Source organism: Gekko japonicus, unplaced genomic scaffold (assembly GCF_001447785.1).
Source record: "Gekko japonicus isolate JY-2015 unplaced genomic scaffold, Gekko_japonicus_V1.1 scaffold118, whole genome shotgun sequence".
Lineage (NCBI taxonomy): Eukaryota > Metazoa > Chordata > Lepidosauria > Squamata > Gekkonidae > Gekko > Gekko japonicus.
In genome coordinates this window covers 209,695-228,632 of record NW_015168656.1, presented here as the reverse complement: position 1 = coordinate 228,632, position 18,938 = coordinate 209,695, and the positions used below count along the sequence as shown (strand labels likewise).

Here is an 18,938-nt window from a genome sequence, read left to right as displayed (position 1 = left end):
AGAGATGAGCACTGCCGCCTAGAGTCAGATTCAACTAGCTTTCGAACAAGGGAAACCTTTACCTTTTAACTCTTATGTATACTGTAGACATATCTCACATATTGTCAAGAATGATTGTGGTTGGGTTCCGGTTCCGGGTGGCGACGAGAGCAGACGTGAACAGCAGCAGCTGAACACTAAATGCTATTCTAACAGTCTAAACTGAACAGAACAACGTTCACAAAGTGACTCTCTGGAGGAGGCTCACTAGCAAGAAGCTTTTCTTTGTAGCCAGAGGGGTTTGGCACGCCTATCTGGAATAACAAAGGTGCTTTGGAGCAAAGACTGTATAGGACGCCTGACGCAAGCCGGGCGGAGAGACGCGCCTACAGAGCCAGTAAGAACCAACAGAGTCAACAATCTTGCACAAAAAGGAACAAAGCCAACAACCGAAGCTAAGTATCTTTATTTAAAAAAAAAACCAGAAACAAATTTCAGTATAATAAGAGAGATAAAATAGGTGGGCGTTTAATGGCGGAGCTCAATGACGGGGGAATAAGGGAAAGACGAGATATCACTTTAAGGCGGCCATTTTCATTGTCCCCATCACGAAATCGTTAAAGGAAAAGAGCTTTACATACCGTAGAACAGCTGTGAAAAAGTGAAAAAGTACTGCAGGTGAAAGAAAGTCTCCTAACACATTGTACCTCTCCCTCTTGTCACACGGCAGGGAGCTGTGGGGCCGGAGCCGGAGAAGAGCCGGAGACGCGGGCGGTGATCGGATCGGGGGGGCCCTCGGAGTCCGCGGAGCAGAGGGAGGCCAGCTGACGGATCGGAGGCGAGGCGGGCCGGATCGGATCGGATAAAGTTCGGTGTGGCGACGTGGCGGAGTGGCGGTTTTGCCGGAGCAGGCCGATCGGTGGGGAACGTGCAGCGGGAGAGAGAGCAGAGAGGAGCAGACCAGTCCGAGTGTGCGCGTGCGTGTGGGCGGAGCCGGAGGAGGACCCGACGGGGAGACGGAGAGACAACAGACGGAGCCGGAACGAGGCAGTAAAAGAGAGGCGGAGCGAGGACCCGAATAGCCGAAGGGCCGAAGACTCGAACGGACGAACGGAGGAAAGAGGCAGAATTAAAGTCTCTTAAAGAGACAGGACAAATAAGACAATAACAGTGGGTAAAAAGAGACGGTATAAAGTGACAATATACAAAGAGTTGAGGTGTTTGAAGGGGCATAAAATAACTTTATATTCGTGACTTGGGGGTCAATAAAATATAGAAACTAGAAGGCCACTGAAAGAAGGAGCAGAAAATAAAATACAACAAGGGGAAGGGAAAGGAGAAGGAGAAATAGATAGGAAACTTTGAAGAGTGGGAACACCCAGGATATAAACCAGAATTTTTTTTTTTTGGGGGGAGGGGGGAAATTAGGTGAAAGAAGATCTAGCATAATAACAATACTGAGAAGTACATACTCTGCTGGTATACAATTGGTATAGAAACAAATATAAGCTATAAATAGTTAACTAAAGAGACACGAATGGCCACTGGAAGCAGTGGAGCCTCTGGAATAAGACGAACATCTATAAAATCACCTGGGCAAAGTTCCATACAAACCCAATTAAAAATGACGACAACAACGCCAATCAGTGCTAAAGATATAAAAGAAATAATGCAAGAATGCCTAGCATCCTTTGCAGAGGTGACACTCCCACCATTAATAAAGAAAGAGACAGACCTAATAAGACAGGACATGACGTCAATGCAAAACCAGATCCAAAACCTGACACAACAACTTACTAAGGAAACGGAAGAAATCAAATCACAAATAAAAGAAAATAAGCAAGAAATACTTAAAATAGCAAATGCAAATAGTATAATGGAAGATAAAGTGAAGGAGATGGAATCAGACGTCCAAGAAGTCATAATAAGAACAGAAGATATAGAGGGGGCCCTGATGGGACTGGAAATGGACAAAGCAAACCTGATAATTAGGTGTCAAAATGTGCCAGAGAGTATTGGGGAAAAGTTAAAAGACGAAATGATCAAAAACATTGTAGAGCAATTGAAAGTAGGTACAGAAGAGGAAATAGAACAGGAATTAGACCAAGTATACAGGAAAAATAGTTCCTATGCCAGAAAACACAAAGTCCCAAGAGAGGTATACTTAAAATTTGTAAAGAAAAACATGAGAGACAAAATATTAAGAGAAGCAAATCTCACAAAAGTTAAAATACAAGAAACTGAAATAAGATTTCTGAAAAGAGCAGGTAAAGAAAGAGGTACTTTTCTCCCTTTCTCACAATACAAGAACTCGTGGGCACTCCATGAAACTGCAGAGCGGTCGGGTTAGAACGGATAAAAGGAAGTACTTCTTCACCCAAAGAGTGATTAACACATGGAATTCACTGCCACAGGAAGTGGTGGGTGCTACAAGCATGGACGGCTTCAAAAGGGAATTAGATAAGCATATGGAGCAGAGGTCCATCAGTGGCTATTAGCCACAAGGTATAGCTAGGGGCTCTGGGGCAAGTGATGCTCTGTCTTCTTGGTGCTTGGGGGGGGGGGTCAACAGTGGGAGGGCTTCTAATGTCCTGGCCCCACTGCTGGACCTCCTGATGGCACTGGTATTTCTGGCCACTGTGTGACACAGAGTGTTGGACTGGATGGGCCTTTGGCCTGATCCAACATTGGCGTCTCTTATGTTCTTATGTTCTTAAGGAAATACCCTGGAGAATTCGAGAGAAAAGACACCCCTATTCACTGCTGACAAACCTGCTCAGGAAAAATGACATTCAATACAGATGGTTGGTCCCAGAAGGGGTCCTGTTCACTTTTGAAGGAAGACGCCAGAAGATTGACTCGATTTTTAAAGTTGAAGATTTTTTGGAACGGCATGGAGGAAAGTTAGGATGGCAGAAAGAAGAACAAACCGAGACAGAGGAAGAAGAAGAAGGAGAAAGAGAAGAAGAGAGAGCGGAAAGTGAGACGGAAAAAAGAGAGAAGGAAAAAAGAGAAAAACGGCAAAGGCCTAAAAGAAGATATTTCACTCCATCTCATATAATAACTAGATATCAACAAAAAGCAAGAGAACAAGGGGAAAAAACAAATAAAAAGTAGGTCAGAAACACTAAAAAAGGGAAATGGAAAAGCAAAAACCGCTTAAAGTAATATCGGTAAACGTGAATGGTCTTAACAGCCAAACTAAAAGAAGAAAAATCTTCCATCAATTTAATAAAATTAGGACTGAAATAATATGTCTACAAGAGACACATATAAAAGAACAAGACCAAAAATATCTGGAGAATAAAAAACTAGGTAAAGTCTTTGCAGCCTCAGACTTGGTGAAAAAAAGGGGAGTGGCAACATACGTCAAAGAGTATTTAGATCCCGAACTGGTCCACGCTTCAAAAGATGGAAGAATTGTAGCAGTTAAAATTACAAGGCAACTGAAAAAACTTCTGATAATAAACATTTATGCTCCAAATCAAAATCAAGAACAGTTCTACAAAAATTTAAGAAAACTCCTAACCACATTTAATGGACTAGAAATTTGTATAATTGGTGACTTCAATGCAGTATTAGATCGAAATAAAGATAGAAAGACGCAAACAAGAAGTAACAAATCCGGAAATAACCTACCAAATGAATTCTTAGAAACAGCGGAGGAATTCAGCTTAGTAGACGCATGGAGGGTAAGGAATATAGAAAAAAGAGATTATACTTTCTACTCGGCGAGACATAAGTCGTGGTCTCGAATAGATATGATTTGGATGTCAACGGGGTTAGTACCGGAAATAATAGACGTGGAAATACTCCCCAACTCCTTCGCGGATCATAGTCCCTTAATGTTAATGCTAAAAGAGAGACAACGGAAAACAAGATGGAGACTGAATAAAAAACTGATAAACGATAAAGAATTCGATAGGAATGGCACACTGGCAGCTTGTATGTGAGGCTAGCTATGAGACATCTCAGCAGCTTTGGAAACATTTCTTTCCATCTCAGAACCTGGGCCAGCAATGAGACTCATGTCAGTCAATGAAAGCCAGCACACTCACAGCTAATAGCGACAAAAGTTTCATATTTGTTCATCACATATTTCTTTGTCTTTTATCTGGGGAGAAACTGAGCAAGTCAATCCTATTCCAATCCTACTTATTTTGTGATTCAGTTTGCTAAGCAAGTAGAATGCCAGGACTTCCAATTTGCCCTAAAAGACTGTCCAAAACTGCTCCCCATATAGATATTTCAGTGTTCTGTGAACTTCTATAGCAGGTAGCACCTGACCAATGGAAAAAGAGCACATTTGCATAAATGGTGTGTTCTGGAACTCTGGGTATTAAAGACAGAGGATGGAAAAGCAACCAGCAGAGTTTTCTTGCCTTGGGAAACCAGATATTACACCATGGGGTGGATTTTGCTTCTTCTTTTGACCTTCACTTACTGTTCAGGTGAAGAATATTTCTTAATGTATCCGTGATGCTTCTGTAATTCACATGATGTGACTTTCGCATCTTTTCTTGCATTTTTAAAACTTTTGTGTTTTTTAAAAAATCTATATATCTAATTCCGGAGATGCCCCCTGGTGTGCGGATACGTAAATCCGCGCATCAGCTTTTTTCAAAAGTGTCTTTGCTATTGCCTTTCAATATCAAACTTAATTTGTCCATTTCAACCACTGATAACATTTTGTCAACTACTTCTTTTCTAGAGGGTAAATCTTCTTGTTTCCATTTACTGGCTAATAACAATCTAGCTGTCGTAAGCAAATATACAATTACATATTTATTTGTTTTAACATATGTTTCTGGGAGCATGTTTAATAAAGCTATCTCAGGTACAAAGGGAACCGGCTCTCCTATTATATCATTTAACATCCTAAATATTTTCTTCCAGTATCTCTGTACCTTCTCGCACCTCCACCACATATGTATAAAGGTTCCAACATTCTTTTTACATTTCCAACAGTTTTTATTGGAGGTAGTATAGCATTTTGAGATTTTTTCCGGTGTCCAATGCCACCTGTAGAACATTTTGTAGATGTTCTCTTTATACGATATGGCACGCATAAACTTTATTGAGTTCAATGTTTTTTCCCATTGTTCTGTCTCTAAAGTATAGCCTATATCCTTAGACCAGGCAAGCATTGTTCTCTTAATATCCCCGTCAGCTAAGTAGTCGGACATTAATAATTTATACAGCTTTTGAACCAATTTATCGCTTGAGGATAGCCATATTCTGTCCAGAACGTTTTTCTCACTATAGAAACCCCTTTTTTTGTCTGAATTATATCTTGAGTTTAATTGTATGGTGTCCCACCAAGTGTGTTTCATTTTTTCCTTATCTAGTTGGTCAGCAGTTTTTAAGTTCTCGCTAGAATCTAGTAAATCTTCATAAGTAACATTCCTACTTTTTTCCCAGAACGTCGTCATTGTTATTGCTTCAATTGGTGCCACCCATTTGGGAGTTTTTAAATAGTATTTGGTTTTTACTTCCTTCCAAATTTCTATTAGAGCTCCTCGTATCGTATGATTTAGAAAGTTTTTTGGTATTCTTTCTTCTTCATACCAAATATATTTGTGCCATCCAAAAACTAAGTTATGACCTTCAAGTTTGAGCAACCTATTATCTTCTAATGTTATCCATTCCTTAATCCAGGTAAGTGCTGCCGCTTTGTAGTAGAGATTCCAATTAGGTACTCCAAATCCACCCCTCTCTTTTTTATCTTGCATATATTTGATCAATTAGATAAGCAAAAGATGAAACTCACCTGGTGGGATACTATGCAATTAAACTCACGATATAATTCAGACAAAAAAAGGGGTTTCTATAGTGAGAAAAATGATCTGGACAGAATATGGCTATCCTCAAGCGATAAATTGGTTCAAAAGCTGTATAAATTATTAATGTCCGACTACTTAGCTGACGGGGATATTAAGAGAACAATGCTTGCCTGGTCTAAGGATATAGGCTATACTTTAGAGACAGAACAATGGGAAAAAACATTGAACTCAATAAAGTTTATGCGTGCCATATCGTATAAAGAGAACATCTACAAAATGTTCTACAGGTGGCATTGGACACCGGAAAAAATCTCAAAATGCTATACTACCTCCAATAAAAACTGTTGGAAATGTAAAAAGAATGTTGGAACCTTTATACATATGTGGTGGAGGTGCGAGAAGGTACAGAGATACTGGAAGAAAATATTTAGGATGTTAAATGATATAATAGGAGAGCCGGTTCCCTTTGTACCTGAGATAGCTTTATTAAACATGCTCCCAGAAACATATGTTAAAACAAATAAATATGTAATTGTATATTTGCTTACGACAGCTAGATTGTTATTAGCCAGTAAATGGAAACAAGAAGATTTACCCTCTAGAAAAGAAGTAGTTGACAAAATGTTATCAGTGGTTGAAATGGATAAATTAAGTTTGATATTGAAAGGCAATAGCAAAGACACTTTTGAAAAAAGATGGAAAAGATTCTATGTATGGCTAGATAATGAATTATGAATGACTCACAAGTATGAAAAATGTAACTCGCAGATATAATGTATGCTGGAAAAACTTTAAATAAACTTGGGGAAAAAAAAAGAATGATTGTGGTTTAAATATGAATATTTTGGCAACATTTAATATGCTATATCTTTAATTATAATACATTAAAGAGTCTAGTATTTTCAATGTTATAAAGTTTAACTTTATATCCCAATATGCTGGTAGACCTACCTACTGGTTTAGGATACCTTTGTTGTTGGTCTTGCTATATATTGTGACTGCATGAAACTATTTCTTTCCAAATAATACAGTTCCTTCTGTTTACTGCAGAATCTGTTTTCTGCCTCTTGTATGGCAAAAAGATATATGTGCTAAGGTATTTAGGGTGCAGCAGTTTGCAACTCTGAAGTACTGGGTACATTTATAATTTTTTTCTTACGGAAAGCTACATTTATATTTTAAAATTCAATTAAGTGTGCCAAATAATACAACTGTATGTGCTAAGCTATGTTTCAAAATCAGTAAAACACATCAAACTTCGGTCTGAAATGAAAATAAGAATTGCATATATTTTAACCCATTTCCACCCCACCCCAAATACAAGGAGAACAGTTCTCCCCCATAGCTTCAACATTTCTAGAACTGTTACTGCTTTAGATGGGCACTCAAATTCCAAAATCCAGTATCCTGAAAAGACAGTATACCTAGTATGCGTGCAAAGACACCGTACAAAAAAGTAAATTACATAGTACATCCTCTTGCATGATGTTCTGTACAATCCTGAGAAGAATAGGTATGTTTAATCCTAATTGAAACAAATGGGACCTGAATAGTCAGTCATCGATTACAAAGTAATCCATTAGGCCCAGCAGTGCCTTTATTGTATTTCTTATCTTATTTGATGCTGTTCAAAGGCATGTAACAATTCTCACATTTCCTCCAAGAAATTTACAAAATCCCCCAGTACACATCTACTGAAGCAGGTAATCCTTTGATTGTTGAGGTTTTTTCAAGACACTGGTTGCATTTTCTCATTCTTTTCACCACAAACTCAGTATCTTATCTACTTCTTTCCATTTTTCCCTTTTGAATGCAGAAAACCTTAGGCAGAATTCTGAATACAGAAAACATCTCTTTTCATCCCACCATGTTACTTTGAAATGTACTGGGAATAAAATGTGTAAGAGCATTTAACACCATGTCTACCTCGCATTAAGCTTGAAGGCTTGGGACAGCCCCAATATGCAGTCACTAATGAGGTAGGTATTGTTGTAACAATGCAAAATATGAAGAACCAAACATTTTTCTAGATCTCCATTTATAAGTCCTCTGTATAATAATAGCAGCAGCCTTGGGTTATATCACTTCAGATATAGGAACTGTCAGTATGTTCCAGCCAAACAGTTTATCAGCTCCTTTTGAAAAGCATGAAGGTACATGAGCGTTCAAAGACAAAGAATCAAGGTTCTGAACAGGGAGTCAAAATGCAATGGGTGTAATACCTGCATTCCAATGTGCACCAGTCATCCAAATAACCACCCTAAACTGGAAAGTACACAGGTTGAAAAATAAATGCTGGTATCTAGCCCCAACATAATGGCACAAGTCCAGCTTAAATTTCAGGGCTTAAATAGACAGTGTTCGGCTGCACACACCAAGCCACTCAAAGATAGGCAGCTGCCTTTGCCTAACCAAGACTTTTCAATGCATGCACTCTAATTGCTTTGTTTTCTGACAACTGGATGTTTCCTACTGCCCCTAAAAAAAGGATATTGTAAATGTAGAAAGATGAAGATGTGTCTGTAGCTGATACAAAATGTTGGGCAGACATGCCTGTGTTTTCTGGGAAGCAGGAAGCATGTGCTCATAGGACATGTGGAGGATGCTGCATGTGAGAACAGATATACATGGCATTTGGAAAAGAGGACAAGGCGGTAAAGGATGATCTGGTGACATTTTTTACTTCCAGGGTGTTAGAAGAGTATGGTTAAAGATGGCTGAACCTAACTAGTAACATTGCAAAGCACTAAGTGTCAGTCAGGACTCAGAGTTCCTGAATGTAAGCCTTATTTAAAGTAAATCACTGCACATTTATAAATTTATGGACTGGATCTGGAAATGTATGCACTTTTTTCACATGAAGCCAGAGTGGTAGTTTTGCACCCTGTGATAGTTCAGAGTGAACATGCACAAACACAAAGCATTAGCATTTTGGTGCAGCTGCATCCACTGTAGTTATGACTTCAAGTAGTATACAAAATGAGAACAAACACTGGCAACCTGGTTCCTGTAGAAGGAAGCAAAGAGGACTCTGTTGCACTGCTTATTACTTCAAGATTGAAAAAGAAAAAGCATGTTCTAGGAATACAGCAAGTTACCTAAAATCTGAAACAACTAGAGCCTTTCATGTGGCATAGGTTTCTGCTTTAAATCATTATACAACAAAGAGGTAGACAAACAACCTGTCTGCAAAGGTCAAGCATCAATTTCTCAAAGTTATAACATCTCCAATACTGAGATTTTACAAAGAAGTAATAACACAAAACAATTTGAAAATAAATGTATTTACTGCTATAGAAGGTTATTCTTCCAGATACAGCTGGTTCAAGTGGTACAGTCATTGTTGTACAAGAAATCAAAGTGACTGTACTAGAAATCAAATTGCTACTTTCCTGGCTGTCTGGAGTAAGGCACAAAGTACACTGATCTGCCCAGCTCTTCCACCACTGCTTATAATGTTCATGCCATTTCTGTGGTGACTTGAACAGCTGGCTCATATGATGTCTTTGACACGGAAAATCTCTGAAACATTCACTAAGAGTACTTTCCGTTCTAGATAGGCACAGGCCACTCTGGATTTTTACCAATATAGCAAGTATAAATATTAATTCTGCTCCATTTACAGCACTTCCTCAAATACAGATAATGAAAAATCCTGCAACTGAAGCATCTCCCTTCTAAAGGACTGACACAATTTAACAGTTTCCCAAACCAGTCATCAGGGCTTGGTACCTGGCCTTGCACTGTTTTTTACTGGGCCATGATATAATGAAAGTGAACATTTTTGAATATCTGATTCATTTGCAGTTTTAAGTAGAATGCTGATGCCAGAGGCCTCCTCCACTAAGTCGTTATTAGTAAATATATATTCATCCTGCAATACACATTTTCAAGTAAGTGAAATTAAATGTATGCAGTCCAGGTAAGAGTTTATAGTTTTGGAATTCTTCAACAGTTTAATGTATATCTAAGGAAAGGAAGAGTTATGAACTGTGGTGGGTGCTGCTTTCAAGTTAACATTCTAGTACGTTAAGATGCACTAATTTAACACTACCACCACCAAAATTATTTTCTAACTAACATTTGCCATTTTTATACAATGGCTTGGTATTAGCAGCAAATGAGAATAAAAATTGTCTCTGTAGTAAGGTGGGACTGGAATACTGGATACCATGCATGTAAGCCACACTTCTAATATTAAAGCTACAAGCCAGTCTGCAGACACTCAAGCATTAATAGGGAGGTGCAAGCCATTACACTGGCTGATGCGCAACACCGGCTTGGCTCCAACAAAAGAGGAAAAAAGAGGGAAATTACAAGTCCATAGAATATAGATGCCTACAAGCACCTGCCAGCTTGCTAACCACTCTGGTCAAGGCCCTATTCTCAGCCAGCAATTGTTCATTTAAATGCCTCAAAGCCTGAACGTGCTTTACTTGATAGGATTTCTGCAGGAATCAAAGAAACAGGAACAAACATGAAAGAAATTGCAAGTGTGCCATGTTGGAAAGGTATCACAGGTGAGGAGAACTAAAAGAAAAAAAGAGAGATGTAAAGAGATGATTCTTTTCTTACAAGCAGATAAGGAAAGCAAGTAAACAACAGAGTTATTACCATTAACTGTCACACATAGGGATGGGCACAAACTTCTTCACAAACCTAAATTTGTCACAAAAATTGCCTGGTTCATGGTTCCTGAGCTGAGGGTCATGTGATTGTACCTGCAATGAACCTCCCACAAGCCTCCATGGTTTCACGGAGGTTTGTGTGGTTCGTGTGGCAAACATGATGGCGCTGATCAATTAATTGACAAAGCAACAGGAAGGGGATGGACTTCTGAAACCCTGGAAACACCATATCTCATCTTGGTTTTCCAACTTTCCACCCCCCTCCAGTGCTAGAGTATTCCTCACTTTGCACTTTGGACCCTAGGATCCTCAACTTCTATGCCGCTGGGGCACTCACCTGCTGTGCTCGGCATCATCAGCTGTCCATCCCGAGCCTGCCCCTCATCTCAGTTTTCCAACTTTCCACCACCCTTCTTGCCCTAGGAGCATCCCCCCCCCTTGCACTTTGGACTTTAGAATCCTCGACTTCTGCACCTCTGGACACTCACCTGCCATGCTTGGCATCATCAGCTGCCCACTCAAAGCCTGACCCTTGTCTTGGTTTTCCAACTTTCCACCCGCTCCTGTGCTAGACCTCCCCCCCCTTTAGCTTGTGGGGGGGCATTCAACACACTCTGGATCTGCAGCTGTGATTTCCCCAGAGACCACTTTCCTGGGGGCACCAGCTTTTTTGGGGGGGTTGTAACTCGCCCCCCCCTAAATCCAATCCTCACCAAAACTGGAGGGCAGGTAGAGGAGAGAAGAGTCAGTTGGAGACTCACTGCAGGCTTGGCATCTCTAGCCTGAAGGGGGAGATGTTCTACTGCATCAAGAACCTCATGAAATGAACTGGTTCGGTAAAAAGGAAGGCTCATGATGGCCCCATGAACCAAAATGAACCTCAATTGTCCTGGTTCGTGCCCATCCCTACTCACGCATTTATGTTCCTAATATGGTATGAGAGCAAGCAAGAATACACATTAAAAGATCGCACTCACATGGAGTTTCACCACTGAGAAAGTATTATTTCTCCAGCTATATTAAGATTTCCTAAACTGAAAAGAGGCCTATGTTCCCCCAAAAGGTCCAGTCTGCCAGTCTTAAGATGTTACTGAATAAAACTTGTTTCCTAACTGCTCAGGCAGCATTCATGGTCAGGAAAAACTTTTAGTGGTCTTGATGGATGTGCAGCTGCCCTCTGGCAAGGAACTGACCACCATTTTGCATTTGCTTCTCTATAAAAGTTACTTCTCACCCTGCATCAAACATTTGATTCAGTAGACACATTCATTCTCCTGAAGCCTCCATTGTGGTATTCCTGTAAGGAATGAGGATTGGGCTCATCTTCCAGCAAGCTATTTTGCTTTGTTTTGCAAAATCATCAGCTGTTGGGCCATTTTGGAGTCAATGTTGTTGTGGGGTAACATGGGTGCACTCAATTGAAACTGGTATTCATTGAGTATGTATGTATGTACCCTTCACGCTATGTGAGGGGAAGTGCCTCATCCCTCTGTGGTGCTGCATGAGATGACATATTAGGTATACATACAGCTCACAGCAGGGTTACACAAAGGGTTATGTGGGAACCACTTCAATAAACAGCTACAGGGAAGTACAACCATGTTTTCATTGTTGTGACCTCTCTGCAGTACCACAGGGGAGAGAGCACAGTGACTTATCAGACCAGATTGTGGGTGTGAAGAATTAGATTTAACAGGCTATGAAGCACTGCTTTTCTCACCCAATTCTTTCCTTGAGTATACATCAATGGCTTAGTGTCTGATAAACATGGATGGAGAGAATCATATATCTAAGGAAGGCAGCTTCTTTTGTAGTCAAGTGTGCTTATTTGTACAATAGATATCAATTCCAACCATTTGATAGCATGCCTTATCAGAAAAAAATATCCAGTGAAAGAGACTGCATGAACCTCTCTGCATGGAAGCTGAAGGTGTGGGTCCTTTCTGAACTCACTTGTTCTTTATAAATGGGGGGGGGGGAGCTCTTTTTATACCCCAAGAGTGTAGCATTCTCTCTTATCTTTAGGTTAAAAAAAAGAGAGTAAAATAATGTCTTGGTGCAAATTAAAAGATGGGAAAACTCTGGGGAGGAAACAAAGAATACCTTCTTGTAAAACTTGAAATAGGAGATAGGATTTCAATACTTTAATCTCACGAGCTCTATGCATGCAGGTGATTGCTGGCAAAAAGTCCATCTTAGCACACTGCTAAAGAATTAAAGGGTTTTATCATAAGCTTTGATAAAATCAGATAAAAGTTCCACCAAAGTACCTGTTGAATTATTGCAGGGTGTTATGTTAATCTCTTCAGATATGATTTAGACGCCTTTTGGGTGAAAACAAAGTTAGCCTTATATGGTCATGACAAGCTACAACAGCTGCCAAACGTACCAGACTGCTAGATACAGGATGCTATAGTAAAAAATTCAGTCTGGAGACAAAATGTCAGAAGAAGTTGATAGAAATATGATGAGCAACTTGTCTCAGTCAATATGGTGCTATGAAAATATCCTTTCCCATTTCATTCTGGTTAACTCCCTCATAAGAAATAAGATGAGGGGTAAAAAGGTAAAGGTTCCCTTGCTCGAAAGCCAGTCGAATCCAACTCTAGGGTTGCGGTGCTCATATCCGTTTCAAAGCCGAAGAGCCAGCGCTGTTCGAAGACATTTCCATGGTCATGTGGCCGGAATGACTAAACACCAAGGCGCACAGAACGCTGTTACCTTCCCATTGAAGTGGTACCTACTTATCTACTTGCAATTTCTTGCTTTCGAACTGCTAGGTTGGCAGGAGCTGGAACTAGAGACGGGAGCTCACTCCGTCATGCGGCACACACTCAGGTCTCGAACTGCTGAACTACCGACCTTCCACAGCCTGCAGTTCAGCGTCTTAACCACTTGAGCCACTGCAGCAGATGAGGGGTAGAGCAGTATAAAACATTGCTCTTAGTTAAGAAATCTGAAAGGCATTCCCTATGGGATTTCATGCTTAAAAGCAAAAAATGATTTTGTGTTGAACAAGTGTCACACACATATCTACATGTGGTAACTGCCAAATTTCAGGAAATGTATTTGTCTTGAATGATCCACTCATGATCCCCATGTTCAGCTCAACATGGGGCATACCTGCTATGTCGATCATCTGTACTGTGGTGATGTTGTCCCACATGTCTGTGGCTTCCAGTGAAAGGGTCTGAGAGGTGGAGCCCCCCTGGTATAAGTAGAACATGGTAGTAGTACTGTTAGCTGTCCTCTGCATTGCTTTCCCTTAAATAACATTTTGGAATGACACTAAAGTATTCTCTATTGCTCTTGGCTCTAGTACACTGATGTGCAAGGTTTTCTCTTGAAGTAACCAAGTGAGCCCTACCAACCCTGGAGTGAGGTATATGTTAATGTGAGTTCTGGGCTTAAGGCCAAAGGGGGCTCCTGCTAACAGGCTGGCTTTCACCATCCACCATGGAATCTAATTTCTGCTAAGTGTGCTAACCTAGTATTGACAACTTAGTTGGCCAGTGAAGAGGGGTGCTCAAACCTTGTTCCTGAGTTCATTGATCAGGTTTCAGGGACTGATATGCAGTTTGGAACCTCAGGAAGAATAGTTAGCTTTGTACTTTGCCAGAGAGTTTGGGGAAATGTACTTAAATTTTATAGTAGACATTGTACAGTAGAGAAAGATGTAAATTGACACCTGAGATGAGGTAACTCCTAGAGTATACCTAGTTCTTCCTGATCTTTCTTAGAGCCTCAGCTAAACACTTCAGAACCTTCAAATGGTGTGCCTTGAGGTATTAATCTGCTGTATGGATAATGCCTCAATTTATAATACTGTAGCCACTTTTTTCTTATCTAGGTCAGATCTATGTAGGGAGACATCCCCAGGACTGATACCAACCTACAATTTTCAGCCTTAAAAGTAACAAAGGTCTAAGGAGGAACAGATTTCCCCACCAGTAAAACTCTATTTTCTTCTCGACCTATGAACTGATTCTGTGTGATATGTATCCCCTATTTCTCCCCCTGCAGAGCCTCAACCAAAATGGAGCTGAAAAAGGGCTAGGCTACAAGAAGCACTCATTTTGTTCAGTTGATACATTATTGCAGTCGTCACACTGCTGCCTGAATCAATTCAGGTTTCAACCAGAGGTCTTATCTCATATCCACAAGTCCTTACACAACAGGGAAAGCAAGAATCAGCTCCATGGTTTCTGAACTGCAGAACTATAAACACAGGATCCGATGCTTTGAAAGCAGAACAGATCACCTCTACAAGAAAGCATCTATTTACTGCACAGCCTTACATTCTCGCCTGGGTGATGTCAGTCATAGTGTCATCCAGCAGTGGTTCCAACAGAATCTCACATTCAGAATCTGAACAGTAAGCAAGGCCACTCTGTTCTGAACTGACATCCTACAACTGGATAAGTTTCATCATGCCTCTTGCCCTACATGCTAATGCCAGTTGATGGGAAGGTCACTGTTGTTCAGGTAGAACACTGGTAATAGCTCAGGTGAAATATGACCTGTTGTTATGATCATAAGTGAAATAACAGCAACAGCCACATGTACAGTCCCACTGACTTAAAGGGTGTTTGTTCCAATTACTAACCAAACAGCACTGTCTGTTAGAGGGGTCCTGGTTAGGTTTTCTTCTGTAACTGTACCTGATGAGATCTGCTGATGGATAGGCAGGTGTCTTCCTTGGATACTTTTCAGAACCCATCTTGGAACCAGTAAAACCAAAGTTGATTTAAACTGTTTTCCCCCCTTTTGCTTCATAGTAGTTTGGGAAACACTATGTGCCTTCCAGAGTTTTTTCCCAAAGGGCTGCTTTGTCTTGAAACCTATTGCTTCTTGCTTTCGGTATACACTGGTCACATAATGAATGTCTAGAAATGTTGTGTCCCTCACTAAAGTAGAACAGGCTCAAAGAAGACTCATCTGATTGTGCCATTTCCCCGCCACATTGGAAACGTTTCTTAAGCAATTATTAATATTTTATTGTTTTTCCCCCCACACAGGTTATTTTCTTGACAGTCCAAAATTTCCTGGAAACATCTTTTATCCATAGCAGCAAAGAAAACAGGGATGAGATGTCTCCCTCTGCCCGCTCACATAGCATGAAGGTGGGGAAAGCCAGTGAAGTAAGAGGATTAACCTTGTGCCCAGCTGAGTTTCAGAATCTCCCATACCTGGTGTGTGCATGCACAGTTTCTGTGTGGGACTGCACAGACACCACAACAATGAAGAGAAAGTTCACTTTACAGAAAGAAATTCAGTGAGAAAATTGAATAAAAGAAATGGATATCAGGAGATATGCAAGAAATAATAAGCTGCTGTTTGATGGGTTGAGCAGCCAAATATGGCTAGAGATGAAAAGGAGAGCAGGAATAGGTAGAAAACATCTGAAGGTGAGCTTTCATTTTAAAAATATGTTTCAGAGGTGTAGCTTTGGACTTAAGGAAGGACCTCAAGGGAACAAAAACTTCAAAAAATGTAGGCTGCACTGAGCCTCACAAATAGTATAAAAGTATCCAAAATATACTAAATTTGCCCTAGCCTACTTGAAATGCAGACAGTTTGCCTGATTATTTCTTGTTTTCTTCTGTGCTAGTGGAAAACTTATGACTTTAAATAAATGTTTCTGTGTGATAGAAGAATTACAAATACAAAGTGCAACTTTTGTCTGACACTGAATTAAAAATATTCATACATGAAAATTGTGTTCTTTACATCATATCCTGTAACTTTTGTCTGTATGAGGATCTATCGAGGGGTTATGTGTTGAGTTTTGCCTGTGGTATGGGGTTAGTCTTTTAGAGCCCAGACCTATTTTTGAAAAATTAAAATTTCCTGTAGTGAAACATAACCTTCCCTTGCTATATTTGGGAAGGCATCTAAGGCAGTCCTATTCCAGAGAGCATTTGGTGAAGGGTGATTTTTGCCGTCAACAAATATGACTGAGTTTGCTGACGTGTATGTTAAATATGAATGCTTTTATATTGGTAAACTGTGTATTTTAATCTGTTTGAATATTGTTAATTGGATTGTTATTTATGTCTTTGCAACCTGGTTGTTATAGTGTTCACCAGTTTGAGCCCAAGGAGGTAAGACAGGATAGAATTTTTAAAAATAAATTAAACTTTTACAACAGGGATAAAGCATATGTCTTTACTACCATACTATTAAATGAAAATTACTTTCTCCAAATCATCAGCTTTCCTAGTTAATTACTCTTTCATTCAAGATGTACAAGACAAGTAACAAGCACCATACTGACTTAACAGAATTGCATTAGTCAAAAGCATCTGGTCAAACTTCAAGAGCAAGAGAAAACCTTTCTCATAGAACCACCTTCTAGCAGACTGTGCTCATGTAAATTAACTTTTAAAATCCAATATGGGACCATTTTTTACAAAAGCAGTATTATTTTGGCCCTCATAAGCTTCAATTGCATAAGCTTCAAAATTCAGAAGTGATATATAATCTTAAAATACATAGACCTGGGAATTTCTACACTGTAGCATATCATTAATCCCACCCTAAATTTATTAAAATTAATGCACACTTACTTTGAGTTCCTCTTCCATTTCAGATATTCGCCTTTCTAGAGCTCTTCGTTCCTACAGCAAAGTATTTGCATTAATTTTTTTGCACAGATACCCCAGCATTTGAGGGTATTTACTTTAAACACAGTGAATCAAGTGCAATTCCAAATTTTCAAGATTAAACGACCATAAGCACAGTGGAGACAAGAGGTTGTGAGGCCAGTGATGTGTAAAAAAAATCTTCCCATTTGGAATCAAGACAACAGAACAAAACTTTAGTAAAATTCTACCAACTCAATCCATTCTTTATATAAAGCTGAACAGGCAATAGGTTTTATAAAATTGGTTGGCGGGTTCTCCTTTAACTATATTTGTGACAGTTGAACATATAAGAAATGCAGATGAAATACTGACTGCCTGAAGAAAAAAGAAACACAAAACGTAAGCGTCCATAAACAGGCAAATGTTAGTTTGCACTCAGTACTGCACCTAAAAAGTAATAATATTGTATGTATTCCAGCACATATTCTTTTATCAGACATACTGGATAACAAGATTGTAGCTTCTTGCCCAATGTTAAGACAAATGCAGTGGCTCTCATTAATAAAGCAGCTTTGGTAGCTATTATTTGACATTCAAATATTTTCAAAGAGTGAAAGACAAAAGCAGATTACTCTAAAGTGTACATTAACATCTGCATTCAATGGTGTTATGCAATACAGCAAGCAGCATCAACTGAGGTGTGTAAAACTCTGGTTAGATCATACCGCCCCGTAGATACTGACTCTTGTCGGTCACCTTTCAGATACAAACCATTTGAATTTAGTTTAATCATAGTTAAATGACTTCATAGGCATATTTTTCCCAATCACATGGCTCAGATGCAACAAACAAACCATGATATGCCTTACTCACAGTCTGTGCCCCAAGCATACAAGAAAAATGTGCTTTGTGATGCCACTAAATGTTTTATATTCCTTGCCTGCCTCCCACCAGAATCCCCAGGTACTATACAAAAAGGTAGAATATTATCTCAAACCATGGTCTGAATTTAGATGCAAAGGCAAGCCACAGGATTTCAAGATTACAGTACACTACTTAGCTTTGAACTACTCCTTGGCATCTATCTTCAGGTTTGATATTTTGGAAAGAATGGCAAAGTAATATGCATAAACTGTGGTCGGTCATTAAAGGTAAAGGTTCCCTTGCTCGAAAGCCAGTCGAATCCGAGTCTAGGGATGCGGTGCTCATCTCCATTTCAAAGCCGAAGAGCCAGCGCTGTCCGAAGACATTTCTGTGGTCATGTGGCTGGCATGACTAAACACCAAGGCACATGGAACGCTGTTACCTTCCCACTGAAGTGGTACCTACTTATCTACTTGCAATTTCTTGCTTTCGAACTGCTAGGTTGGCAGGAGCTGGAACTAGAGACGGGAGCTCACTCTGTCATGTGGCACACTTGGGTCTCGAACTGCTGAACTACTGACCTTCCACAGCCTGCAGTTCAGCGTCTTAACCACTTGAGCCACCGCAGTCGGTCATTACAGCTGAACTAACTTGAAGAGTGTAGTTCAGTCATAATTCCTGTGGTCATTCTCAAATTTATTCCCTCCATCCCCACACACTAGTAAAAATTAGATTTCTGGAAAGTATGTCCACATGTAGCAGTGCTTAGTTAAGGAACAGTGAGTTAACTGACATAAGCCAGAGACTAAGATCTTCACCAAAATAAGTTGCAAACCAAATTTGGGACAACTCTTATTATTGCCATTATGTTAACACACGAAATACACCCTTGTGCTAGACATGTTACAGATTTAAGTGAATCAAAGTGGGTGGTCATGTGGGGCAGGGCTTTTTCTATGGGGGCACTTCAGCTATGCAACACTCCTCTCCACATGTATCTAGCTGGTGCCAAATGTGCTAACTTGCTGGTAATGGTGGAAAGTGCCATTACAGCAAGCCCATGGAGTTTTCAAGGCAAGTGACATTCACAGGTGGTC

The 18,938-nt window shown here is 39.9% G+C and overlaps 1 protein-coding gene across 8 annotated transcripts in view; it reads right to left on the bottom strand.

The window, feature by feature from the left end:
• Nucleotides 1-18,938, bottom strand: part of PPP1R12A (protein phosphatase 1 regulatory subunit 12A) — a 228,568-nt gene that overhangs the window by 6,075 nt on the left and 203,555 nt on the right. For 4 of the 8 annotated variants that reach the window (XM_015415211.1, XM_015415212.1, XM_015415218.1 and 1 more), the window contains 2 exons: nt 16,960-17,010; nt 10,199-10,292 (listed from right to left, as the gene is read on the bottom strand). In XM_015415211.1, the coding sequence (XP_015270697.1) occupies nt 10,199-10,292; nt 16,960-17,010 (145 nt within the window). Of the gene's footprint in view, nt 1-10,198; nt 10,293-16,959; nt 17,011-17,702; nt 17,734-18,938 lie in introns of those variants that run through there. The other 4 variants (XM_015415213.1, XM_015415217.1, XM_015415215.1 and 1 more) reach the window with 3 other exon arrangements.